Here is a 27,997-nt window from a genome sequence, read left to right as displayed (position 1 = left end):
AGATAAAGGTTGAATGAATGGACAGCTTTCCAGGCTGAGGGCTCATGATGCATAGATTATTACTTTCTAAAACTGTAAGTAATAAAAGACTGTATGACTAATACAGAAAGTTTAGGTAGCAGAAAAACATGAAGGGACAACACCCCAAATCCCATACCCTTGGAGATGAATTTCTTCGAAAGTGCCAGTTAAGGGAATTCCCTGGTGGTCCAGTGATTAGGACTCTGTGCTCTCACTGCTGAGGGCCCAGGTTCGATCCCTGGTGGGGGAACTAAGATCCCACAAGCTGGGGCCAAAAAAAAAAAAAAAGTTGCCAGTTAATTCAGAAAACTGAAAAGCAAAAAAATGAACCGAAAGGCCCAGCTAGGAATCCCTGGCTCCATTCTGGGACGTGTCTCCCAGGAAAAAGGGGTTTCCCTGGAGCGCCTTTCAGGCCATCCCCTCTGGAACTGCGGGGAACCTGCCCGGAAAAATTCTTCCAGGAACGAGTCCAGATAGGAAGTTCCCTCCGAACAAACAGGCTCTAGGCCCTCTGGGTGAGCTGAGCTCTCCTTAGGAACCAGCTGGAGGCTGCAGCGCAGACAGACAAGTCCGCCGGCAGCCACCCCCTCGCCTCGGGAGATGTGCTGGTCGGATCCCCTCCCCCCGACCCCCATCCCTTCCCAGGCAGCATCGGGTAGCGCTGCCCTGGCCACGAATGACCCTGGTCTGTCTGCTCTCTTGTCTGCAGCGGTCAGGAATGACAGAAACAAGAAAAAGAAGGAGCCTTCGAAGCAGGAATGCACGGAGAGCTACGAAATGACGGCCGAGCTGGACGATCTCACGGAGAAGATCCGGAAAGCCCACCAGGAAACCTTCCCCTCGCTCTGCCAGCTGGGCAAGTACACCACGGTGAGAGGCCCCGCCCACCCCGCCGCGCACGCGCACGCGCACTCACGCTCGCACGCAGGCGCACGTGCGCACGCTCCCCGCCCCGACCCTGGCAGGCCCAGGCCGAGGAAGGAGACGCCGCGGCCGGTCGTCCGGGCCGGGGTCGCAGCAGCCGCTGAGTAGGGTGGCTGTTTCCTCCCGCTCGGTCAGGACGCACAGCTTGGGCACGTGCGAGGCTCCGGGCCAGGGTGAGTGAGCCGTGGCTGCTGCTCGCGGGGACCCACAGCCGCGTGAAGGGGCCGAGGAGGGCCGGAGAGGCGGCCGGGGGTCCCGGCGGCGGACGCCGGTGCAGAGCCTAGCGGGGACGGAGGGCCGGGCTGAGCCTTTCACGGTCCCCGCTCCAGCTGGAAGAGCCCGCCCGGGGGACTGGGCCTACCCCGCCCAGGGTCTGGCTCCACAGAAGGTCTGGGGGTGGGGACCGGGAAAGCGAAGGGGGACCGAGCTGGGAGGTCCCTCTCTGCTCCCTGTGCTCCCCTGGGAATGGCCTCGCTGAGGGAGAAGTGAAGAGAAGGGGGTGGGGGACAGGTGAGGTCACAAGGCAGGAGGCCTTTTCGGCTGGTCTGGATGTGCTGGTGGAGATGTCTTTAGGTACTTGAATTTTTTAGTGGCTTTTGCATGTGTTTTGTGCGCTGACGTGTATTCCCAGCATGTGGCGTTCAATAATATTTGTCGACTGAATGAGTGAGTGCAACTAGAATGGTGTTCTGGCCTCTTCAGTGGCTCACGTTGCCCGCCCGAGATGCTGGTAGACGCGCTTTTTAAAAATCCAGGCATTGCAGTGTTTGCTGGTTTGATTGAGACGTGCTAGAAAAAGAATAGTAGGGAAGGTCATGGGGATAAAAAGGTGAAATGATGATGCGGGCGGGGCCTAAGAACAGCAAGTGGGGCACCGAGGCTGCACGGTGGGTGGCACCAGCTTCTAAAGAGCTGACGCTGGACTCAGCCGCAAGTCCCCTGGCTGAGCTGTCCGGAGAAGAAGAACCTAGAGCTTGCTCCCCAGTCCTCCGCCAGCTTACAAAGCACCTGGCAGCCATTAAAATGCAGGTTCTGGTTCAGCACGTGTGGGCGGGGGTTGCTCACAGGCTCCCAGGTGCTGCTGGTCTGCAGACCACACTCTGAGTAGCAAAGGCCACGAGCGTACTTCGAGTAGCGGGGCCCAGGACGATCTTCTGGGCCCCCAGGCCCTGGTGTCAGGAACAAGGAGAGACGCTGGCCAGTCTGTGAAGCTGCTGACCTGGCCTGCTGTTGACTCAGCGGACGAGTCCCCTTTGCGCACAGGGGCGCCCAGAGCAGACACAGGACGGGGCGGCATCGGGAGCCTTGAGGTCGGCCTGCGAGGGAAGGCAGGCCCGGAGACCTGGGTGGCGGGTGACGCCGTGAGTCAGGAGCAGGGGTGCTAGGAATGAATGTGGTTTAAATCCTGCTCTGCCGCCAACCAGCCGTGCGACCGTGTGCGCGTTACTTCACTTCCCTCGGCCTCGTTTTTGAATTTCAGTCTGAAGTGGTGGAGAGAAGTCGACGGTTAGTGATCAGGAGTCTTTATTGTCGTTACGGTCATCATTATTACAGCCGGTACTCACTGAGCGTTTCCTCCGTACCAGGGGCCGCGCTACGTACTCTCGCTGTGTGAATTCTTTTACTCCTTACGGAGGCAACGCGAGGCGGGTGCAGCGCCCCGTATGACAGAGGAATAAGTCACTTTCCCCATGCCCCGTAGCCAGCGGGTGTCCTTGGACGTGGGCAGTCTGACTCCGGGGCAGCTCTTCTAACCCCACACGGTACACCGTGTCTCAGGAGGGTGGAGACGGGGGACACCAGGCGTCTAGCTAGGAGGACGGGTCTGTTACCCAGGGATAAATCAACTTTCCCTCCAGAAGACAGAGTAAAAGAGAACAGTCCCAGCAGGGAGGGCTTCTTGGAGGCGGAAACTTGTAAGCCAGGTCCCGCGGTGAGAGACAACCCATGGGGTCATTTGCTGCCCTCCGGGGGCCCCGGCTCTCTTCCCCGGGTTGGGGTGTCAGGGTGGCCTCGTCCGTGTCCCAGACTCTGCCTCACCTGGTCACCAGGTGAAGTGGCCGCCACTCTGGTCTGGAGGAGGGCAGGGCAAACAAGTACACACGCCCTGGTGCAGCCTGGGACCAAAGCGCCCCCTCGGGACCGTCGTCCCTCTGCGGGTCAGCACAGCCAGGGACTCTGGTCGGCCTCTCTGGGCCCTTCCCCACCTTCCCTCCCCCAGGCCTCCTGGCGGAATCCGAGAGCCTCTCCTTCTGGATTCTCTTTGTGCCCGAGGTCTGATTTCACCTGCTTCCAGGCCAGTGGGGCCGCTGCTGGCATCCCGCATCCCGCATCCCTGTGGCTCATCCTGCAGCCCCACGACGCTTCCTCGAGGCTTTTTGCGCCTGTGGGGCAGCGTGCTTCACACGGTGGGGCAGAGGGGGGCGGGGTCGACACTCCTGGGAGCAGCCCCGGCCCGACGGCTCCCAAAGCTCTCCAACAAGGTGGAGCCCGGTGCCCACGGCCCTTCCCCAGTCCTCTCCCAGTGCTTCCCAGGACCTCTGCCCACATAAGCTGCTCGCGTTGGAATCCTAGTCTCAGGGTCTGCTCCCAGCCCCAGGCAGGGGCTTCCCCGAGAGCCACCAGCGCCCCTTCCCTGCCCCCTCGGTCCCCAGTGAGGGCCCTTAGTCCTAAGCGCTTTGCAGGGCTTTCTGCGCCTCTTTGGATCCAGCAGGGAAAGTGGCCGTTCCCGTCCCGTCTCCAGGGGACGATCCCTAACCACGGGGCGGCCTGACGCCCTGCAGGCGCTGCTGCTTCCTCCAGCCCTTCTCTCTGCGCACAGATCTAGCTCTGTTTTTATTGTAAGCAGCTCGCAGTCCTTTCGGGAAGTAGGCGCAGGTGTGAACGAAGAGCAGCAGCCAGGACACATCCTTTGCAGGCACTTGGCCACGGGGCGAGCGCTTTCCATAAGGAGCTTGTCGACGGGCAGCTGCTTCCACTGCGAGGGGACTTCGGTGCCTTTGCCCGGCTGGCATCCCTGTCAGATGGCTTTGGAATAAATGGGCAGGGAGGAATTAGAAAGGCAGCTAGCTGCCCGCCTACAGATCGTTGAAAGAGTAGCTCCTTTTTCTTCCTCATTAAGGTCGATTTGGGACCCTGGTCAGGACCCAGGAACGAGAGGGGAGGGCAGGAAGCTGGCACCCACCCCCCACGCCTGGGCCTGGACAGGGTGCTCACCTGCAGGCTCAGCGCCGGGCTCTTTGGCGAGGCTTCTGACCAGTGACCTTCCTGAAAAGCAAGGGGGCCAGGGGGGACTCTGAGGACCAGGGTGGGGCTGTGGACGCTGCACTCTCCAAAGAGTACACAGCCCAGCTCTGGGGGGGTTTGCTCTGCTTCCTCGGCGACCATGACCCTGGCATCCGGGCTTTGGGGCTTCCTAGGCCCAGGTTCACATCTTGCTGGTGCTGCTTGGGAGCTCCGTGACCTTGGCGTCGTCGCTGGAGCCCAGCTCGTCATCTGTGTAACAGGAGTCGGAGCTGTGACTCCCTGGTGGGGCTGCCGGGGAGGGTAGATGAGGGAAGCATACCGGCGCGCCCTGTACTGTTTCTGGTCCAGAGACATGCAGAACAGACAGGTCTCCTCCTCCTGGCTCTGTATGAATGCTTGGTCCTTTTTTGGAGCCACAAGCCCAGTCCTGGCAGCGTTAAGTGTGGCTAGGACAGCAAGGCAGTCTCCCAGGGGCACGGCCCAGCCTGGGCTGTCTGCTCCCGCTTCCCGCCATGTGCGGCTGTGCACCCCCTCACAGGCCCTGCGGGACACGGGCTGCCCTCCGAGGGCTCGGGAGGTGGGGCTGTGGAGATGTGAGGAGCCCTTAATCCACCCAAAGGATCACGAAGCCACCCCGAATCTAGCATGTGGAACGCTGGACACCCTCTATCTTGCAGCTGGTGCCCCCAGGCCACACCCTGCCCTCCACCAAGGCCCCTGCATTCTGAGACCCCCTGGCTGTCCAGAGGGTCCCCTCCAGCTCCTGTCCTGGCCCAGGTGTCTTGGTGGGGGAGGGGTCCAGGAGCACCCCTGAAACATTAGCTTCAGGGAAGTCCTGCACCGTCTCCCTCGCTTCTAGCCAGACGTCCAGGAAACACTTGGGGGCCCTCAGAGCCCCGCCCCTGCCCCATCCCTGTCTCTTCCCCTCGGTGGCAGGGCGGTTGCTACATGGTTAGAAGCGTGTGTGTTGGGGCCTCTGTGTGTCGTCTTCCTGCGGATGGACATGCCCAGCTGGCAGTTGGCGTGTGTCTGTGGACCGTGGACGCCGGCCCGCGCATCACGTCCTCGTCCTGGCGACGCCGAGCACCTTTCAGCCTCTGGGGTTTCTCACCAGGGGACAGGCTTCCGGAGACAAAGTTCAGGCCGTGCGGTGCCCCAAGAGGGTGGGCCCAGGGCTGCAGCACGAGCTGCCTCTGCGCTGGCCGGTGGGCACTGACGCAGCTGCCAGGTGCGGGTGTCCTGAGGACTAGAGGGAGTTCATCATACAGCGCTTAGAGCAGGGCCTGGCTCCCGGTGAGCCCCGGAGGAGGGCTTGTTCCAGGAGGAGCATGCCCAGTGGACGCCGGGAGCATTCTGCAGGTGGAGCTTGAAAGGACATCAGCCTCTCAGGACAGTCGGCAGGCAGAGACTCTGGACCCGGGCCCCCGGTGTTCCACCCCCGGGAACCTTAGCTCCTCGTCCCTTTTAAGGCTTTCTGCGTTTCCTCCTTGGCTGAGAAGGACAAGCAGCCCTGGCTGAAGCACTGTAGTGCCTGCAGCTGCCACAGACGGGCTTAAAGACACCGCGATTCCAGTCCATTTACGGGCCTCGTTCTGAAGGTAGCCGGTCAGAGAAGCAGCAGAGAAGCGCACGGCAGCGGGAAGGCGTCCGTTTGCTTGACCAAAGTGGCCCTTTAACTGGATCTCGTGGTGGGGTTGGGCTTCGCCGGTGCTCGGGGGGCCAGGGGGCAGCGGCTGCCTCTGCCCCTCTGCTGTGTTCCGCTCCCCTGAGCTGCCGGCGAGGCCCCTCCCAGCCCGAGCCTTTCGCTTTCTCTCCTCCCCTGGTTTCGGGATCAGCCCCCACCCAGGGCCCCCCTAACCGCCTCCACTCCCCCCAGACGGGCCGAGCTCTGCACTGTCTGCGCTGGAGGATAGCGTATAAGCCATTAAGCTCATGCCGTGTGAGTCCAGCAACCAGGATGATAAGACGCCAGGTTATTCTGTGTTTTCTCAACCGCCTCTTCCCTTTGGTTTGCATGGTGGTGAGTTAGATTCACATGCCGTTAAGACGGCTGTGCAGTATTTTTAATAGAAGGATGGCGGGCCCGGTGCGTGATGAAGTCTCCTCGTACGAGGCTGATGGAGGCTCCGTTCACGTGCTGGGCTGGGCAGAGGATGGGCGCTGCGGTGACATGACTTCCTGCTGTCCGCTCACCTCTGTGCCCCTCCCCTCCCGCGTCATCTTCCCACAAACCAGGCATTACAGACGCAGTGGCCTCACGCTTGGGCTCAAGCTCCTCCGGCTGCGCTGTGTCCCCAGGTCCTTAGGGACAGATGGGGTGAAGTGGCGGGCAGGACGCTGGCCCTTTCCGCAGGAGCGCCAGGGGGCAGCCAGCCTCCACCTGTTTTAGGGCCTCTGTGCCACCCCGTATGCAAACTTCCCTTTCAGCTTCCCCGCCAACCTTAAAAACACAGGTCAGGGCTTCCCTGGTGGCGCAGTGGTTGAGAGTCCACCTGCCGATGCAGGGGACACGGGTTCGTGCCCCAGTCCGGGAAGATCCCACGTGCCGCGGAGCGGCTGGGCCCGTGAGCCATGGCCACTGGGCCTGCGCGTCCGGAGCCTGTGCTCCGCAACGGGAGAGGCCACGACAGTGAGAGGCCCGCGTACCGCAAAAATAAAAAAACAAGAAAAACACAGTTCATTTTATAGACTACGTGGACGTGTCCCCGGGTGTCAGGGGCCCAAGCGCCAGCCTCGACCTTGCCAGTTGCTGCACATCTGGCGCCCCCCGGGGCCGCCAGAGGCCCCGGCCCAGGGCAGCCTCGTCCTCGCATGGTGGTTGCCCTGAGACATCCTACACGAGCGTGGACTCATGGAAGCCTCATTCACTCACTCATTCACTCAACAAACGTTTTGAGCCCCTGCTGTGTACCAGGCGCTGTTCTGGACACTGAGGACGCGGCAGTGACAGTGAGGCAGGAAGTAAACGAGAGTGTGCGTCGGGGGCTGCGGGCTGGGACCACAGAGCAGGTGTGGGGTCCACAGAGTCGTCGGGCGGGGGCTCAGGTTTGCCCAGCCGGGAAGGAATGAGCAGTGCGTCTGCGGGCAGAGCAGGCCGGGGAGAGGGGCGCGCCCGCTGGTCCGGGGACAGCAGGGCCCTGTGGAGCTGGGGGAGACGGGAGAGAGCGGGCCGGCCTTGCAGGCCGCGGAGAGGACTTTGCTTTTCCATCTGAGTGAGGTGAGAGATCACTGCAGATGTTGAGCAGCACAGTGACTTGCTCTGACTTGCGTTTTTGAAGGATCCCTTTATTCCTCTGGTAAAAGAACAGACCGTGCGGAGGTCAGGGTAGAGTGAGGGCCACCCATGAGGAGCTGTCACAGTAATCCAGGCGGGAGGCGTTGGTGGCCGTGGGGGTGGGCCCCCTTCTCTACCTCGTGACCGTTCTTTGGGTGGAGAACGTGAAGCTCTCACACCTAAACCATCTCAAGCTGTAACTGAAACATTAATTAGAATTCTTCCTGTTGCAGGTGATAGAAACCAAACTCAAACCGACTTAGACTAAAAAATAAAATCCTGGTGTGGGTCAGGCATGGTTGGATCCAGCATCTCAGGAAGGGCCTCTCTTCCCACGGCTCGTCTCGGCTCTCCTGAGGCGGCAGAGCCACGAGTCCATCTGGGTTACTAGCTGGAGTGGTCGCTGGACAGAGGTTCCCGCATCTGGGAGTTGATTACCCAGCAGCACGGGGATAAGATTTTGAGCATTTTTAAAATGGCGCTAAGCTGAAAGGTCACCTCCCCCACCTCCGGAGGCTCCCCGTGAAGAGTGAACTGTCAGCACGTTCGAGGGAGACGTGCTCGGTCCCCTGCCTTCCACCTGGCTTCCCACAACTACCCCTGACGGTGTTTTCTCTCCTTCGTAGAATTCCAGTGCCGACCATCGAGTCCGACTGGATCTGGGCCTCTGGGACAAATTCAGTGAACTGGCTACCAAGTGCATTATTAAGATCGTGGAGTTTGCTAAACGTCTGCCAGGCTTCACCGGCTTGACCATCGCAGACCAAATCACCCTGTTGAAGGCGGCCTGTTTGGACATCCTGGTATGTGGCCTGAGCCCGCCGTCGGGGTGGGCAGGGAGGAGGGGTTGAGGCACCCTGGATCCCTAGCCTCTCCTGCTGCTGCCCAATGGCCAGAGGTGTCCCCGGAGCTGGACAGAAGCTTCGTATTCTCTCCCCAGTGTGGGCGCCCCTCTGTGTGGCCTGGGAAAGGGCCCCAAAACCCTTCAGTGCCACACTGTGGCTCCAGGGCCCTGGAGGGGTGAGGCCCATCCCAGCCCGGCCTCTGCAGGCCTCGGCCCCAGTGCCGGTGTCGTCAGGCAGGGAAGCACTGGAGGTGGCAGGGGCGTGTCCCGCCTGGGGAAGTGTGTGCTGGGCCTCTGGAGGAGGTGGGGGGCAGCCCCCAGGGACGCGTCACAACGTAGGGAAGGTAAGGTGAGCTTTTGAGGTGCTTTAAAAGCGTAGGTTTTTCTTTTTATTACGTCTTTCATAGCTTTGGGTATAAACAGTTGTGCAAAGCAAATACAGTAACTGTAACTAGACACACGCACACACGCCTCCCACAGTCCCTCTCGGGAGGAGAGGGGGCTCAGGATGGGGCAGTTGTGCAGGAAGCTCGAATGTTTGTGTCTTTTCACTGGGAGCCGGATCTTAGGAGGAGTGGTAACGGTTACTCTGTAACCTACAGGGGCCAGGGGTCACGAGGGTATCTATGATACTTTTCTTCTCATGAAATCAGAGGGTCTTGGATGGACCTAGGAGCATTCAGAAAAAATGAAACATCAGAGCAGCATTAATCTGTCACATACGGGGACTGCCCTGGTGGTCCAGTGGTTAGGACTCTGCGCTTCCACTGCAGGGGGCACGGGTTCCATCCGTGCTCGGGGAGCTAAGATCCTGCAAGCCACACGGCCAAAAACCCAAAATCTGTCACATACCCACACGCTGTCGAGTTTGCAAACCTCAGCTCATCTGAGCCGCACGTGACAGAGTGGGCCGGGGGTGGAGACCCAGCCCGTTTTACAGGAGGAGCTGCAGACCAGGTGAGTCACCTGAGTGCTAGGTTGCACGCCAGCGGCGTGAGAGGCATTGCAGCTCTGAGGCCCTAGAAGCACAAGCGGGGGCTGGGCCTGGGGACAGAGCCTGCCCGGCACCCAGGGTGAGGGGCAGCTTGCCTGTGGGTCACGATGTAGGGAGGAGTTCTGGGGGCAGTGAACAACGGGGCGCCGGTGTGTCCTCACGAGTGCCGAGCGTGAGGCGCTCAGCCCAGTTTCACCTGAGCCGCTGGACGCTGCCACGCGGCGGCACCGCAACCATGGGGTCCTGACCCTGTGCCGCATGGCCACTGCAGGGCCTGGGACCTCCCGACTCTGGCTTTGGCCTGTGCCTGCTTCTTGGTTCTCCTTTTGTCTGGTTGCCAGGTGGCGGCCGTTTGTGATTCCCTCCCCTGCCGCCCTTCGGGAAAGGACGGGTGAGAGGATGCTCTGAGGTCCTCGGGGTGGGGAGGGCCTTCTTGCCACAGCGGCAGGTGCTCAGGGATCAGGGCCCCACCCGGGCCCCAGCAGCCGTCTCCTCGCATCTCACACTGACTCGGAACCCGGCAGCTCTCCTCCCTTTGCCCTCGGGGGACTTGGGAAGGACAGGAGCCACTTCCCGTGACCCCTCCTGGCCTCAGTGTACCCGTGTGTAAAATAGGAATGCGAGTCAACCAGGGGAGGCCCTTCTGCGGGCTCACGCGGCCCTGGTGGAGCGTGGATCAGGTGGGGGGCTCGGCAGTGAAAGCAGGGGCGGGGTCGGCAGGGCACGCAGGGCGGAGTCCAGGCTCTGGGCCGGCAGTCGGGAGACCTTTCCACTGCTCCCACTGGCCTTTCGGGGTGCAGTGTGGGGTTGGCATGCAGAGGGGGGAAGCCCTAGTGGGGGCAGGGCAGGATCTCCAGTCAGATGAGACAGGCAGAAGGAATACTTATTTAGCTCCAGACAAGTTCATGTCCAAAAATTTCTAGCAAAAGCACAAGATCCTGAAAAACACACAACGTCAAAGAGCATCTCTTGAGTGAGGATATCAACTGGCTGACGGTAGAGGCGGCTTCTCAGCGAAGCCACTGGTGTGTGGCGGGAGTGGGCCCGCGAGGCGCAAGGATGGGCACACACGGGCTGCAGCTGTTCTCAGCCCCTAGGAAGGAGAGTCCCGGGGCACCAGGCCTGGCCACGTGCTGCCCCCGTGGCCACCAGCGCCTGTGCTGTGTCTCCTGCAGGACAGGCCGAGGAGGCCCGGGCGGGGGCGGGTCTGGTTGACAGTCCCGAGGAGTCCGCCCGCACTCCCCTCCGCCATCCACCCGCGCCTCACTCCTGGCCACGCAGCGGTGACTGCCCTGCCTGGTTTCTAGCACCATCTGTGGCTCTGGGGCCCCACTAGGGAGGGCTGTTCCCCAGGGACTCAGTGGAGACAGGACCCCGGCCTGAGAGGGGCCAGCTCTGCTCTCGGAGGCCCAGCTGCCTGTGCCGTTGCAGGATCCAGGGTCCCTGTGAGAAAAGCCACAGCCTGCTGGCCTCCGGGTACTGAGCGGTCCCTGCGAGATGGGCGTGCTGGGACCGGACTCCCGGGCTCACACCCTGGCTCTGCCCCTCCGAGCAGCCCCGCTGAAGTGGGTGTGATGGTAGCTCCTCCCCAGTAAGGGACAACGGATGGGGTTAGTGCACGGGAAGCACTTGACTCAGTACCTGGCACTTAGGAAGAGCTCCCTTACCATAGCCGTCATCCTCCTTACCACCACCATCATCGCCGCTAAGCCCAGAGCGTCTCTGTGCACGTTCACGGACACGCGTGTCTGCACGTGTAGGTGTGTACACAGTCACCCACACGCTGCTGTCTGGAGCTGTGCTGGAGTGCAGCCGGTCTGAGTGCTGTGGTGTTAAAGGAAGTACGTGGTTTCAGACTTCGTGTTTAATAATACGAAATATCTCCTTGATGATTCTTTATGTTCTTAAAACAGTAGGTTGGATCTGTTAGGTTAACTAAAATATATTATTAAATGTTTTTTGATTTTTTATTTTATATTGGAGTACAGTTGACTTACCACGTGTTAGTCTCAGGTGTACAGCAAAGTGAGTCAGTTATACATATACATCTATCCATTCTTTCTCAGATTCTGTTCCCATACAGGTCATTACAGAGTATTGAGTAGAGTTCCCTGTGCTCTACAGTAGGTCCTTGTTGATTATCTGTTTTATATATAGTAGTGTGTATATGTCAGTCCCAAACTCCTACTAATTTATCCTTTCCCCCACCTTTCCCCTTTGGTAACCATAAGTTTGTTTTCGAAGTCTGTGAGTCTTGTTTGTTTTGTAAATAGGTTCATTTGTATCATTTTTTTTAGATTCCGTATATAAGTGATATCATATGATATTTGTCTTTTTCTGTGTGACTTGCTTCACTTAGTAAGTATAGTCTATAATCTCTAGGTGCATCATGTTGCTGCAGATGGCATTATTTCATTCCTTTTTCTGCTGAGTAATACTCTGTTGTATACATGTGCCACATCTTCTTTATCCACTCCTCTGTCGATGGACATTTAGGTTGTTTCCATGTGTTGGCTATTGTAAGTGGTGCTGCTGTGAACACGGGGGCACATGCATCTTTTTGAACGATAGTTTTCTGAGGACACATACCTGGGAGTGGGGTTGCTGGCTCATATGGCAGCTCTATTTGTAGTTTTATAAGGAACCTCCATACTGTTCTCCACAGTGGCTGTATCAGTTTACATTCCCACCAACAATGCAAGAGGGTTCCCTTTTCTCCACACCCCCTCCAGCATTTATTGTTTGTAAACTTTTTCATGATGGCCATTCTGACCAGTGTGAGATGATACCTCATTGTAATCTGATGTGCATTTCTCTAATTAGCGATGTTGAGCATCCTTTCATGTGCCTTTTGGCCATCGGTATGTCTTTTTGAAGAAATATCTATTTAGGTTTTCTCATTTTTTTATTCTGTTGTTTTTTTGATATTGAGCTGCATGCGCTGTTTGTATATTTTGCAGATTAACCCCTTGTCGGTCACTTTGATTGCAAATATTTTCTCCCATTCTGTGGGAGAAAATGGTTTTTTTTGTTTTGTTTATGGTTTCCTTTGCTGTGCAAAAGCTTTTAAATTTAGTTAGGTCCCATTTGTTTATTTTTGTTGTTATTTTCATTACACTAGGAAGTGGATCCAAAAAGATATTGCTGTCCAAGCATTTCTTCCAAGCATGTTCTTCCTATGTTTTCCTCTAAGAGTTTTATAGTATCTGGTCTTACATTTAGGTCTTTAATCCATTTTGAGTTTATTTTTGTGTATGGGGTTAGGGAGTGTTCTAATTTCATTCTTTGACATGTAGCTGTTCAGTTTTCCCAGCACCACTTATTGAAGAGACTGTCTTTTCTCCATCATATAGTCTTGCCTCCTTTGTCATAGATTAATTGACCATAGGAGCATGGGTTGATTTCTGTGCTTTCTATCCTGTTCCATTGATCTGTATTGCTGTTTTTGGTGCCAGTACCATATTGTCTTGATTACTGTAGCTTTGTAGTACAGTCTGAGGACAGGGAGTCTGATTCTTCCAGCTCCATTTTTCTTTCTCAGGATTGCTTTGGCCATTCGGGGTCTTATGTGTTTCCATACAAATTTTAAGATTTTTTTGTTGTTGTTCTAATTCTGTGAAACATACCATTGGTAATTTAATAGCAATTGGGTTGAATCTGTAGATTGCCTTGGGTGGTATATTCATTTTGACAATATTGATTCTTCCAATCCAAAAACATGGTGTATCTTTCCACCTGTTTGTGTCAGCTTCAGTTTTGTTCATCTGTGTCTTATAGTTTTCAGGGTACAGGTCTTTTGCCTCCTTAGGTAGGTTTATTCCTAGGTATTTTAATCTTTTTTATTGCAACGATAAGTGAGATTGTTTCCTTAATTTCTGTGTCTGATATTCCATTCTTAAGAAATGCAAGAGATTTCTGTGTATTAATTTTGTATCCTGCAACTTTACCAGATTCATTGATAGGCTCTAGGAGTTTTCTGGTAACCTCTTTAGGATTTTTTATGTATAGTATCATGTCATCAGCAAACAGTGACAGTTTAACTTTCTTTTCCAATGTGGATTCCTTTTATTTCTTTTTCTTCTCTGATAGCCATGGCTAGGACTTCCAAAACTATGTTGAATAAAAGCGGCAAGAGTGGACAGCCTTGTCTTGTTTCTGATCTTAGAGGAAATGCTGTCAACTTTTCACCACTGAGAGTGATGTTTGCTGTGGTTTTGTCATATATGACCTTTATTATGTTGAGGTAGGCTCCCTCTCTAACCACTTTCTGGAGAGTTTTTATCATAAATGGGTGTTGACTTTTTTTTTTTTTTTGAAATTTGATGTGTCTATTTATTTATTTTTTTTTTTAGCATCTTTATTGGGGTATAATTGCTTTACAATGGTGTGTTAGTTTCTGCTTTATAACAAAGTGAATCAGTTATACATATGTTCCCATATCTCTTCCCTCTTGCGTCTCCCTCCCTCCCACCCTCCCTATCCCACCCCTCCAGGCGGTCACAAAGCACCGAGCTGATCTCCCTGTGCCATGCGGCTGCTTCCCACTAGCTATCTACCTTACGTTTGGTATATGTCCATGCCTCTCTCTCGCTTTGTCACAGCTCACCCGTCCCCCTCCCCATATCCTCAAGTCCGTTCTCTAGTAGGTCTGTGTCTTTATTCCTGTCTTACCCCTAGGTTCTTCATGACATTTTTTTCCCTGAAATTCCATATATATGTCTTAGCATATGGTATTTCTCTTTCTCTTTCTGACTGACTTCACTCTGTATGACAGACTCTAGGTCTATCCACCTCATTACAAATAGCTCAGTTTCGTTTCTTTTTATGGCTGAGTAATACTGCATTGTGTATATGTGCCACATCTTCTTTATCCATTCATCCGATGATGGGCACTTAGGTTGTTTCCATCTCTGGGCTGTTGTAAATAGAGCTGCAATGAACATTTTAGTACATGACTCTTTTTGAATTATGGTTTTCTCAGGGTATATGCCCAGTAGTGGGATTGCTAGGTCATATGGTAGTTCTATTTGTAGTTTTTTAAGGAACCTCCATACTGTTCTCCATAGTGGCTGTACCAAGTCACATTCCCACCAGCAGTGCAAGAGTGTTACCTTTTCTCCACACCCTCTCCAGCATTTATTGTTCCTAGTTTTGATGATGGCCATTCTGACTGGTGTGAGATGATATCTCATTGTAGTTTTGATTTGCATTTCTCTAATGATTAATGATGTTGAGCATCCTTTCATGTGTTTGTTGGCAATCTGTATATCTTCTTTGGAGAAATGTCTATTTAGGTCTTCTGCCCATTTTTGGATTGGGTTGTTTCTTTTTTTTGTTATTGAGCTATATGAGCTGCTTGTAAATTTTGAAAATTAATCCTTTGTCAGTTGCTTCATTTGCAAATATTTTCTCCCATTCTGAGGGTTGTCTTTTGGTCTTGTTTATGGTTTCCTTTGCTGTGCAAAAGCTTTTAAGTTTCATTAGGTCCCATTTGTTTATTTTTGTTTTTATTTCCATTTCTCTAGGAGGTGGGTCAAAAAGGATCTTGCTGTGATTTATGTCAGAGTGTTCTGCCTATGTTTTCCTCTAAGAGTTTGATAGTTTCTGGCCTTACATTTAGGTCTTTAATCCATTTTGAGCTTATTTTTGTGTATGGTGTTAGGGAGTGATCTAATCTCATACCTGTCCAGTTTTCCCAGCACCACTTATTGAAGAGGCTGTCCTTTCTCCACTGTACATTCCTGCCTCCTTTATCAAAGATAAGGTAACCATATGTGTGTGGGTTTATCTCTGGGCTTTCTATCCTGTTCCATTGATCTATCTTTCTGTTTTTGTGCCAGTACCGTGCTGTCTTGATTACTGTAGCTTTGTAGAATAGTCTGAAGTCAGGAAGCCTGATTCCTGCAGCTCCATTTTTCGTTCTCAAGATTGCTTTGGCTATTCGGGGTCTTTTGTGTTTCCATACAGATGGTGAAATTTTTTGTTCCAGTTCTGTGAAAAATGCCAGTGGTAGTTTGATAGGGATTGCATTGAATCTGTAGATTGCTTTGGGTAGTAGAGTCATTTTCACAATGTTGATTCTCCCAATCCAAGAACATGGTATATCTCTCCATCTATTTGTATCATCTTTAATTTCTTTCATCAGTGTCTTATAATTTTCTGCATACAGGTCTTTTGTCTCCTTTGGTAGGTTTATTCCTAGATATTTTATTTTTTTGTTGCAGTGGTAAATGGGAGTGTTTTCTTGATTTCACGTTCAGATTTTTCATCATTAGTGTATAGGAATGCCAGAGATTTCTGTGCATTAATTTTGTATCCTGCAAATTTACCAGATTCATTGATTAGCTCTAGTAGTTTTCTGGTAGCATCTTTAGGATTCTCTATGTATAGTATCATGTCATCTGCAAACAGTGACAGCTTTACTTCTTCTTTTCTGATTCGGATTCCTTTTCTTTTCTTTTCTTCTCTGATTGCTGTGGCTAAAACTTCCAAAACTATGTTGAATAAGAGTGGTGAGAGTGGGCAACCTAGTCTTATTCCTGATCTTAGTGGAAATGGTTTCAGTTTTTCACCATTGAGGATGATGTTGGCTGTGGGTTTGTCATATATGGCCTTTATTATGTTGAGGAAATTTCCCTCTATGCCTACTTTCTGCAGGGTTTTTATCATAAATGGGTGTTGAATTTTTCAAAAGCTTTCTCTGCATCTGTTGAGATGATCATATGGTTTTTCTCCTTCAGTTTGTTAATATGGTTTATCACATTGATTGATTTGCGTATATTGAAGAATCCTTACATTCCTGGAATAAACCCCACTTGATCATGGTGTATTATCCTTTTAATGTGCTGTTGGATTCTGTTTGCTAGTATTTTGTTGAGGATGTTTGCATCTATGTTGATCAGTGATATTGGCCTGTAGTTTTCCTTCTTTGTGACATCCTTGTCTGGTTTAGGTATCAAGGTGATGGTGGCCTCGTAGAATGAGTTTGGGAGTGTTCCTCCCTCTGCTATATTTCGGAAGAGTTTGAGAAGGATAGGTGTTAGCTCTTCTCTAAATGTTTGATAGAATTCGCCTGTGAAGCCATGTGGTCCTGGGCTTTTGTTTGTTGGAAGATTTTTAACCACAGTTTCAATTTCAGTGCTTGTGGTTGGTCTGTTCATATTTTGTATTTCTTCTTGATTCAGTCTTGGCAGGTTGTGCATTTCTAAGAAATTGTCCATTTCTTCCAGGTTGTCCATTTTATTGGCATAAAGTTGCTTGTAGTAATCTCTCATGATCTTTTGTATTTCTGCAGTGTCAGTTTTTACTTCTCCTTTTTCATTTCTAATTCTATTGATTTGAGTCTTCTCCCTTTTTTTCTTGATGTGTCTAGCTAATGGTTTATCTATTTTGTTTATCTTCTCAAAGAACCAGCTTTTAGTTTTATTGATCTTTGCTATCATTTCCTTCATTTCTTTTTCATTTATTTCTGATCTGATTTTTATGATTTCTTTCCTTCTGCTAACTTTGGGGTTTTTTTGTTCTTCTTTCTCTAATTGCTTTAGGTGCAAGGTTAGTTTGTTTATTCGAGATGTTTCCTGTTTCTTGAGGTAGACTTGTATTGCTATAAACTTCCCTCTTAGAACTGCTTTTGCTGCATCCCATAGGTTTTGGGTCGTCGTGTCTCCATTGTCATTTGTTTCTAGGTATTTTTTTAGTTCCTCTTTGATTTCTTCAGCGATCACTTTGTTATTAAGTAGTGTATTGTTTAGCCTCGATGTGTTTGTATTTTTTACAGATCTTTTCCTGTTATTGATATCTAGTCTCATAGCATTGTGGTTGGAAAAGATCCTTGATACAATTTCAATTTTCTTAAATTTACCAAGGCTTGATTTGTGACCCAAGATATGATCTATCCTGGAGAATGTTCCATGAGCACTTGAGAAAAATGTGTATTCTGTTGTTTTTGGATGGAATGTCCTATAAATATCAATTAAGTCCATCTTGTTTAATGTATCATTTAAAGCTTGTGTTTCCTTATTTATTTTCAGTTTTGATGATCTCTGTCCATTGGTGAAAGTGGGGTGTTAAAGTCCCATACTATGATTGTGTTACTGTCGATTTCCCCTTTTATGGCTGTTAGTATTTGACTTATGTATTGAGGTGCTCCTATGTTGGGTGCATAAATATTTACAATTCTTATATCTTCTTCTTGGATCGATCCCTTGATCATTATGTAGTGTCCTTCTTTGTCTCTTGTAATAGTCTTTATTTTCAAGTCTATTTTGTCTCATATGAGAACTGCTACTCCAGCTTTCTTTTGGTTTCCATTTGCATGGAATATCTTTCTCCATCCCCTTACTTTCAGTCTGTATGTGTCTCTAGGTCTGAAGTGGGTCTCTTGTAGACAGCATATATATGGGTCTTGTTTTTGTATACATTCAGCCAATCTGTGTCTTTTGGTGGGAGCATTTAGTCCGTTTACATTTAACGTAATTATCAATATGTATTTTCCTATTCCCATTTTCTAAATTCTTTTGGGTTCATTATTGTAGGTCTTTTCCTTCTCTTGTGTTTCTTGCCTAGAGAAGTTCCTTTAGCATTTGTTGTAAAGCTGGTTTGGTGGTGCTGAACTCTCTCAGCCTTTGCTTGTCTGTAAAGGTTTTAATTTCTCCATCAAATCTGAATGAGATCCTTGCTGGGTAGAGTAATCTGGTTGCAGGTTTTTCTCCTTCATCACTTTAAATATGTCCTGCCAGTCCCTTCTGGCTTGCAGTGTTTCTGCTGAGAGATCAGCTGTTAACCTTATGGGGATTCCCTTGTGTGTTATTTGTTGTTTTTCCCTTGCTAATTTTAATATGCTTTCTTTGTATTTAATTTTTGACAGTTTGATTAATATGTGTCTTGGCATATTTCTCCTTGGATTTATCCTGTATGGGACTCTCTGTGCTTCCTGGACTTGATTAACTATTTCCTTTCCCATATTAGGGAAGTTTTCAACTATAATCTCTTCAAATATTTTCTCAGTTCCTTTCTTTTTCTCTTCTTTTTCTGGGACCCCTATAATTCGAATGTTGGTGCATTTAATGTTGTCCCAGAGGTCTCTGAGACTGTCCTCAGTTCTTTTCATTCTTTTTTCTTTATTCTGCTCTGCATTAGTTATTTCCACTATTTTATCTTCCAGGTCACTTATCCGTTCCTCTGCCTCAGTTATTCTGCTACTCATCCCATCTAGAGTATTTTTCATTTCATTTATTGTGTTGTTCATCGTTGCTTGTTTCATCTTTAGTTCTTCTAGGTCCTTGTTAAATGTTTCTTGCATTTTGTCTGTTCTGTTTCCAAGATTTTGGATCATCTTTACTGTCATTACTCTGAATTCTTTTTCAGGTAGACTGCCTATTTCCTCTTCATTTGTTAGGTCTGGTGGGTTTTTATCTTGCTCCTTCATTTGCTGTGTGTTTTTCTGTCTTCTCATTTTGCTTATCTTACTGTGTTTGGGGTCTCCTTTTTGCAGACTGCATGTTCGTAGTTCCCGCTGTTTTTGATGTCTGTCTCCAGTGGCTAAGGTTGGTTCAATGGGTTGTGTAGGCTTCCTGGTGGAGGGCACTAGTGCCTGTGTTCTGGTGGATGAGGCTGGATCTTATCTCTCTGGTGGGCAGGTCCATGTTTGGTGGTGTGTTTTGGGATGTCTGTGGACTTATTATGATTTTAGGCAGCCTCTCTGTTAATGGGTGGGGTTGTGTTCTTGTTTTGCTAGTTGTTTGGCATAGGGTTTCCAGCACTGTAGCTTGCTGGTCGTTGAGTGAAGTTGGGTGCTGGTGTTGAGATGGAGATCTCTGGGAGATTTTCGCCATTTGATATTACGTGGAGCTGGGAGGTCTCTTGTTGACCAGTGTCCTGAATTTGGCTCTCCCTCCTCAGAGGCACAGCACTGACTCCTGGCTGCAGCACCAAGACCCTGTCATCCACACGGCTCAGAATAAAAGGGAGAAAAAGTAGAGAGAAAGAATTAGTAGAAGTAGGAAGGAAGGAAGGAAGGAAGGAAAAGAAGGAAAGAAAGAAAGGAGGGAGGGAGGGACGGTGGGAGGAAGGAAGGAAGGAAGAAAGAAGATAAAGTAAAATAAAGTAAAATATAATAAAGTTATTAAATTTAAACATATTAAGAAGAAGAAAAAAAGGACGGATAGAACCCTGGGACAAATGGTGGAAGCAAAGCTATACAGACAAAATCTCACACAGAAGCATACACATACACACTCACAAAAAGAGGAAAAGGGGAAAAAATCATAATCTTGCTCTCAACGTCCACCTCCTTAATTTGGGATGATTCGTTGTGTATACATGTATTCCACAGATGCAGGGTACATCTAGTTGATTGTGGAGCTTTAATCCGCTGCTCCTGAGGCTGCTGGGAGAGATTTCCCTTTCTCTTCTTTGTTCGCACAGCTCCTGGGGCTCAGCTTTGGATTTGGCCCCGCCTCTGCGTGTAGGTCGCTGGAGGGCGTCTGTTCTTCGCTCAGACGCTCAGACAGGACGGGGTTAAAGGAGCCACTGATTCGTGGGCTCTGGCTCAGTCAGGCCGGGGGGAGGGAGGGGCACGATGCGGGGCGAGCCTGCGGCGGCAGAGCCCAGCGTGACATTGCACCAGCCTGAGGCACGCCGTGCATTCTCCCGGGGAAATTGTCCATGGATCCCGGGACCCTGGCAGTGGCGGGCTGCACAGGCTCCCCGGAAGGGGGGTGTGGATAGTGACCTGTGCTCGCACACAGGCTTCTTGGTGGCAGCAGCAGCAGCCTGAGCGTCTCATGTCTGTCTCTGGGATCCGCACTTTTAGCTGCGGCTCGCGCCCGTCTCTGGAGCTCCTTTAAGCGGCGTTCTTAATCCCCTCTCCTCGCGCACCAGGAAACAAAGAGGAAAGAAAAGTCTCTTGCCTCTTCGGCAGCTCCAGACCTTTTCCCGGACTCCCTCCCGGCTAGCCGTGGCGCACTAACCCCTTCAGGCTGTGTTCACGCCGCCAACCCCAGTCCTCTCCCGGGGCTCTGACCGAAGCCTGAGCCTCAGCTCCCAGCCCCACCCACCCCGGCGGGTGAGCAGACAAGCCTCTTGAGCTGGTGATTGCCGGTCGGCACCAATCCTCTGTGCTGGAATCTCCCCGCTTTGCCTTCCGCACCCCTGTTGCTGCGCTCTCTTCCACGGCTCTGAAGCTGCCCCCCTCTGCCACCCGCAGTCTCCACCCGTGAAGGGGCTTCCTAGTGTGTGGAAACCTTTCCTCCTTCACAGCTCCCTCCCACTGGTGCAGGTACCATCCCTATTCTTTTGTCTCTGTTTATTCATTTTTCTTTTGCCCTACCCAGGTACGTAGGGGGTTTCTTGCCTTTTGGGAGGTCTGAGGTCTTCTGCCAGCGTTCAGTAAGTGTTCTGTAGGAGCTGTTCCACATGTAGATGTATTTCTGGTGTATCTGTGGGGAGGAAGGTGATCTCCGCGTCCTACTCTTCCGCCATCTTCCCCTTGTCTCCAGTGTTGACTTTTGTCAAAAGCTTTTTCTGCATCTGTTAAGATGATCATATGGTTTTTATTCTTCAGTTTGTTAATATGGTGTATCACACTGATTGATTTGTGGATATTGAAGAATCCTTGCATCCTTGGGATAAATCCCACTTGATCATGGTGTATGGTTTGCTAGTATTTTGTTGAGGTTTTTTGCATCCATGTTTATCAGTGATGCTGGCCTGTAATTTTCTTCTTTTGGTGGTATCTTTGGTTTTGGTATCAGGTTGATGGTGGCCTCATAGAATGAGTTGGAGAGTGTTCCTTCCTCTGCAGTTTTTTGGAACAGTTTCAGAAGGGTAGGTGTTAACTCTGCTCTGAATGTTTGGTGGAATTCACTGTGCAGCCATCTGATCCTGGACTTTTGTTTGTTGGGAGTTTTTTAATCACAGTTTCAATTTCAGTACTTTTGATTGGTCTGTTCATATTTTCTATTTCTTCCTGGTTCAGTCTTGGGAGATTGAACCTTTTTAAGAATTTGCCCATTTCTTCCAGGTTGTCCACTTTATTGGCATACAGTTGGTTTGCAGTTGTCTCTTATGATCCTTTTTCTCCTTTTTCATTTCTAATTTTATTGATTTGAACCCTCTCCCTTTTTGATGAGACTGGCTATAGGTTTATCAATTTTGTTTATCTTTTCCGATAACCAGCTTTTAGCTTCACTGATCTTTTCTGTTATTTTCTTCATCTCTATTTCATTTATTTCTGCTCTGATCTTTATGATTTCTTTTCGTCTGCTAACTTTGGGTTTTGTTTGTTCTTTATTTGCTCTAATTGCTTTAGGTGTAGGGTTAAGTTTTCATTTGAAGTTTTTCTTATTTCCTGAGGTAAGATTGTATTGCTATAAAATTCCCTCTTAGAACTGCTTTTGTTGCGTCCCATAGATTTTGGATTGTTGTGCTTTTGTTTTCATTTGTCTCTAGATATTTTTGATTTTCTCTTTCATTTCTTCAGTGATCCATTGGTTGTTTAATAGCATATTGTTTAGTCTCCATGTGTTTGTGTTTTTTACAGTTCTTTTTCTTGGAGTCGATTTCTAATCTCATAGCGTTGTGCTCGGAAAAGATGCTTTATACAATTTCAGTTATCTTAAATTCACCGAGGCTTGCTTTGTGGCCAAGCATGTGGTCAGTCCTGGAGAATGTTCCATGTGCACATGAGAAAAATGTGTATTCTGATGCTTTTGGATGGAATGCTCTCTAAATATCAATTAAGTCCATCTGGTCTAATGTGTCATTTAAGGCCTGTGTTTCCTTATTGCTTTTCTATCTAGATGATCTGTCCATTGCTGAAACTGGGGTGTTAAGGTCTCCCATTATTATTGTGTTACTGTCAATTTCTCCTTTTATGGCTGTTAGCCTGTTAGCCTTATATATTGAGGTGCTCTTATGTTTGGTGCATATATATTTACAATTGTTATATCGTCTTCTTGGATTGATCCCTTGATCATTACGTAGTGTCCTTTTTTGTCTCTTGTAACATTCTTTTTTTATATAAATTTATTTATTTTTGGCTGCGTTGGGTCTTCGTTGTTGCACGCAGGCTTTCTCTAGTTGTGGCGATTGGGGGCTACTTTTCATTGTGGTGTGCAGGCTTCTCATTGCAGTGGCTTTGTCTTGTTGCAGAGCACAGGCTCTAGGTGCACGGGCTTCAGTAGTTGCAGCAGGTGAGTTAGTAGTTGTGGCTTGCGGGCTCTAGAGTGCAGGCTCAGTTGTGGCACACGGGCTTAGTTGCTCCATGGCACGTGGGATCTTCCCAGACCAGGGCTCGAACCCGTGTCCCCTGCATCGCCAGGCGGACTCTTAACCACTGTGCCACCAGGGAAGTCCCTCTTGTAATAGTCTTTTTTTTTATTTTATTTTTTTTTATTTTTTTGTGGTACGCGTGCCTCTCACTGCTGTGGCCTCTCCCGTTGCGGAGCACAGGCCCCGGACGTGCAGGCCCAGCAGCCACGGCCCATGGGCCCAGCCGCTCCGCGGCATGTGGGATCTTCCCGGACTGGGGCACGAACCCATGTCCCCTGCATCGGCAGGCGGACTCTCAACCACTGCGCCACCGGGGAAGCCCGTAAAGTATTCTTGATTGTAGGTTTTTCCCTTTCATCACTTTAAATATATCGTGCCCCCCCCGCCCCCCTTGTGGCCTGCACAGTTTCTGCTGCAAAGTCAGGTGATAACCTTATGGGGATTCCCTTGTATGTTATTTGTTGTTTTTCCCTTGTTGCTTTTAATATTTTCTCTTTGTCTTTAATTTTTGTCAGTTTGATTACTATGTGTCTCGGTGTGTTCCTCCTTGGGTTTATCCTGCCTGGGACTCTCTGTGCTTCCTGGACTTGAGTGAGTGTTTCCTTTCTCATGTTAGGGAAATTTTCAGGTATTACCTCTTCAAATATTTTTTCAGGCCCTTCTCTCTTTCTTCTCCTTCTGAGACCCCTATAATGTGAATGTTGGCACATTTAAAGTTGTCCCAGAGGTCACTTAGACTGTCCTCATTTCTTTGCATTCTTTTTTGTGTTCCATGGCAGTGATTTCCACCATTCTGTCTTCCAGGTCACTTATTCATTCTTCTGCTTCAGTTATTCTGGTATTGGTTCATCTTAGTGTATTTTTCATTTCAGTATTGTACTGTTCATCTTTGTTTGTTTTTTAAATTTTCTGGTTCTTTGTAAACATTTCTTGTATCTCACCAGTCTGTGTCCCCATTTTTTTTCTGAGATCTTGAATCATCTTTTCCGTCATTACTCTGAATTCTTTTTCAGGAAGATTGGCTAGCTCTACCTCACTTAGTTGTTCTTCTGGGGGTTTATCTTGTTCCGTCGTCTAGTACATATTCCTCTGCCGTCTCATTTTGTCTAACTTGCTGTGTTTGTGGTCTCTGTTTCTCAGGCTGCAGGAGTGTAATTCTTCTTGGTTGTGGTGTCTGCCCCCTGGTGGGTAAGGTTGGTCCAGGGGCTTGTGCAGGCTTCCTGGTGGGAGGGACTGGTGCCTGCACTCTGGTGGGTGGGGCTGGGTCTCGTCCCTCAGGTGGGCAGGGGCATGTCTAGAGGCAGTGTGTGGGCTCAGGGTGACTTTAGGCAGCCTGTCTGCTGATGGGTGGGGCCGTGTTCCTGTTTTGCTTGTTGTTTGGCCTGAGGCGTCCCAGCACTGGAGCCTGCAGGCTGTTGGGTGGGGCCAGGTCTCTGCCAAAATGGCGGCCTCCAGGAGCGCTCACACTGATGAATATTCCCAGTACCTCTGTCACCAGTGTCCTTTTCCCCACAGTGAGCCGCACCCAACCCCCGCCTCCCCGAGACACCCTCCAAAACCTGCAGGTAGGTCTGGCCCAGGCTGATACGATGTCACTGCTTTGCCCTGGGTCCCAGCGCATGTGAAGCCTTGTATGCGCCCTCCAAGAGCAGATTCTCTGTTTCCCCCAGTCCTGTGGAGCTCCTGCGCTCAAGCCCTGCTGGCCTTCAAAGCCAAAGGCTCTGGGGGCTCCTCCTCCTGATGCGAGACCCCCAGGCTGGGGAGCCTGACATGGGGCTCAGAAGTCTCACTCCTGTGGGAGAACCTCTGCGAAATAATTATTTTCCAGTTTGTGTGTCGCCCCCCCCCCCCCCCCCCCTCTCGTTGGGGGCGTCTGTCTCTGGGTGTAGAATACCTTTTTTTGGTAGTTTCCAGTCTGTTTGGTCAATGGGTTTGTAACTGGTTGTTCAGCAGTTAGTTGTGATTTTGGAGTTTTCCTGAGAGGAGATGAGCTCAGGTCCTTCTACTCCACCATCTTGTCTCCAGTCAACTCCTAAATAACTGCTCAGGCATGGGGGGCAGGCGGGGAGCCGCAGGGCCAAGCCAGTGGCCAGGAACCCAGGCTCTAGCAGTGTATTTATTATTAAATTTAAGTCAGCATACTTCGCGTAACATTTAGGCAGTGGCTTCCTGAGCGGTCATCTCAGAAGCTGCACAGCGAGGAGACTTGTGCTCCCAGCACAGGGGTTTCCTTCTCAGGAATGGCAGGCTGCTGGCACGTCCCCTGGGGAGACAGTTTGTTCCCATGTGGTCACCATTGCAGGTTCACGTACTGCCAGGGAGGACGACCAGGCACAGCTCTGTGTATGTGTTATCATTATGGCACATCAACATTCCCACAAGCACTGGAGGATAAACAGTCAAATCAGGTCAGGACCTGCCCCCAAATTGCCAAACACAGTTAGTAAAGAGAACAAGATCGGTGAGCGACTGGAGTTTTCTCCTTTGCTGAAAAATTTAGAAATCCCTGGATTTTGTAAGCCCGTTTCAGGGAATTTCCTTAATAACTGGATAAGTATTAATTCATCACCTGCTGTGTGGACCACCCTGCCTTAGGTGCCAAGGAAACAGCAAGGGGCAGGACAGATAAAGAGCAGTATCCTACTAGAAGCTCATCTCCTGGGGGAAGGTAAAGCAGGGCAAGGGGTCGGTTGTGCAATATCACACAGCAATGAAAAAGGTGCCTGCCCCACCAGCCAGCACGGGGAATCTCCCAGCCGCCACGTGGAGGGAACAGAAGCCAGACTAGACTGTGATTCCATTCACCCAAAGTTCAAATTCAGGCGGAACTAATTGATAGGAACAGAAGTCAAGATAATGGAGCCTCTTGGGGAGGAGGGTTCATCAGGAAAGGCCAAGGGTGCCTGTGGACGCCAGAACCATGGGTGCCGTGATCTGGTGGTGCTCACGCAGGCGCCCACGTGGGGCACGCATCCAGCTGTGTGTGCATCAGGCTGTGCACACGACCCACAGCAAGTGTGTTGTGTTAGTGACCTGTTGCCGTGTGGCAGGCTGCCCCAAACTGAGCCACTTAAAACAGTAGGTGTTACACAGCCCCTGCTGGCCGCGAGCCGGGTGGGTCTGCCAGGGGCTTTCTGAGGCTGCCGTGGCAAAGTTGCGGGCCGCCTCATCTGAAGGCCTGACTGGGGCTAGATGGGCTGCTTCTGGGCGGGCTCAGCACACCTGCCCAGCAGGCTGGTGCCACTGGTGACCGGAGGGCCAGGCTCCTGGCCACATGGACCTCCCTGGGGGCTACGTGCACGTCCCGGTGACACGTCCGCCAGCCTCCCCAGGACAGGAGATTGGGGAGAACAGGCACAGGAGGCCATGCCTCCCGTGGCCTTGTGACATGCCCTCACTGCTCTGCATCCTGCCTGCAGGTCAAGTGCTGGTCTAGCCCCCTCTCCAGGGGAGGGGACTGAAGCTCTGCTCCGCAGAGGGGGTAGGAGCAGAGAATGTTTTAAAACCACCACGCGTGTTGTGCCTCAATTTTTATACCAGTGTATTTCCTACTTCGAAAAAAATGGGGTGGAGTGATTGATACAAAGTAATGGTTTTTAGGACACGTGCTCCCTGCTCCCTGATGAGGTGACGTTGAGCTGAGCGAGCCCTGAATATAAGAGCCCCCTGCGTGCAGGCCGGCGGAGAAGCGCGAAAGGCGAGGGAGCAGCCCGCGCACAGGCTTTGGTGCGGGCGGGGGCGGTGCCGCGGGGAGAAGGGGCGGTGCAGGGCCTGGAGAGGACCGCACGCCCGGGGGATGGCTGTGACGCCCAGGCGCCCTGATGACCGTGCTGAGCAGTGGGTCCGGCTGCAGAGGCGGAAGGACAGAAGCGGACGGGGCCGCTGCGCCCCACGCCCCATGCTCCGCGGCCCTGGCAGGCAGTGGGCGACCCTCGGCGTCCCTGGGGGCGGGGGAGAGGCGTCGTGCCCTGAGGAGGGTTAGCCTTGCCCATCGGCGGACTCTGTGTGTCCGCCACGCCCCTCCTTTGGAGGGTCGACCTGGCTGGGCCTGTTTTTACGCATCTCGTGGGGCCCGCGTGCTCCACCTCCCAGACCAAAGCCCCTCCTTTCAAACGAAGGGCGGTTTTTTCTGGAGCAGCGCTTGGCGGCGGCTGCTGGCGTTTGCCTTTAGCGTGACAAGCCGGAGCTCCGAGGTTTGTCCCCGGGGCGGCCTGGCCCAGCCCCAGGCCCTCGCCGCTGGACGCCCGTTTATGCCTGGTTTTGGTTTTGAACTTTGTAGGGCGAGGGGCAACAGGATGGGGTTTCACTGCTTCATCAGAGTCCACGTACTTTGCAGCTTGTGAGGAAAGCCCTGCCACGTGGAATGGGCGCCATGTGTGCTGCCGTCCGGGCTCGGGTTTCGGGGGAGCCGCGGGCGGCCCCTCCACCCCGGCGGGCGCAGCGCCCGTGCACGAAACTGCAGAGGCTTGCTGCCTGTTTGATCCAACCTGGAAGCGTGTGTAGCAGTTCCAAGCCCCTCAACCCCGAGCACGCGGTGACTCCTGCCAAGGCCATGCTCCTGGTGCCTCTCCAGACGCTGAGGGACCTTGGGCCGGGGGTTGGGAGTCTCATGCCAGCACCGTCACGCGTGTGGTCACATGTGTGCTCTTGGGCCTCCGAGGGAGCGAAGGCTTGTGCCCGACGACGTCTGGGTCCCTCTGCTGCTCTGACAGTGGCGTGGCTTCAGGCCCTGTCGGCCACCAAGGTGAAGGGCCACAGGCCGGCCAGAGGGACCCAGAGGGAATGGCTGAGCCCGGGGGAGGGGGCGGCGTCCCTTGACAAGTGTCCGAGAGGTGCAGCTGGTGCCCTCTAGGGAAGGAGTCTCTGTGGTGCTTTGATAACCACGCACATTCACGCCTGGGCTGCCACGGGCCACGCGCCAGACACGCAAAGCCTGAGCGCAGCTCCTGGTTCTGCCCAAGCCCCTCCCACGGAACGCGAAGGCTGTGCCACGTTCTCTCTCCAGGCCACTGCGCACGCGCCGCTGCGAGCCAGGTAGGTCCTGTGAAGAGCCGCCCAGGCTGGGAGCTGCAGAAGGCCCTCGGCAGGGCCAGGGGTCACCTCCCCGACAGGGGCACTCGGGCTTGGGTGGTGGCCTGAGGAGCCCCGAGGCTGGCTGCCGGAAGCAGAGGTGGAGAGCACAGGCCCGAAGCAAGCCATGCCTCCTGGGACTCACGTGACCCAGGACAAGCTGCTGGGGTCTGTGCCCTGCCCGTAGCACGGGGTGACAGTAGCGTCTGCCTCGTGGGTTGATACAGAAGTTAAGTCGCGGTTAGAAGCACCAGGCACGGGCCCCGTGTGGTCGGCGATCCACCCTGCATCAGCTGTTGCTGCACTAGGTGGGGCGTGCTCATGGCCATCTGCTGCTCTCAGACGTCTTCTG

General features: G+C 51.7%; 1 protein-coding gene across 1 annotated transcript in view; it reads left to right on the top strand.

The window, feature by feature from the left end:
• Positions 1-695: 695 nt before the first annotated feature.
• The window catches only part of RARB (retinoic acid receptor beta), a 32,677-nt gene continuing 5,375 nt past the window's right edge, over positions 696-27,997 (top strand). The window contains exons 1-2 of the mRNA XM_027086495.1: positions 696-891; positions 8,092-8,268. Coding sequence (XP_026942296.1) covers positions 799-891; positions 8,092-8,268 — 270 coding nt within the window. The 5' untranslated portion in view covers positions 696-798. The remainder of the gene's footprint in view (positions 892-8,091; positions 8,269-27,997) is intronic.

Source organism: Aethalodelphis obliquidens, unplaced genomic scaffold, assembly GCF_003676395.1.
Source record: "Aethalodelphis obliquidens isolate GAN/ISIS:26980383/991018 unplaced genomic scaffold, ASM367639v1 scaffold56, whole genome shotgun sequence".
Lineage (NCBI taxonomy): Eukaryota > Metazoa > Chordata > Mammalia > Artiodactyla > Delphinidae > Aethalodelphis > Aethalodelphis obliquidens.
Note: the sequence above shows the minus strand (reverse complement) of the source record. Positions and strands in the feature narration are given on the sequence as shown.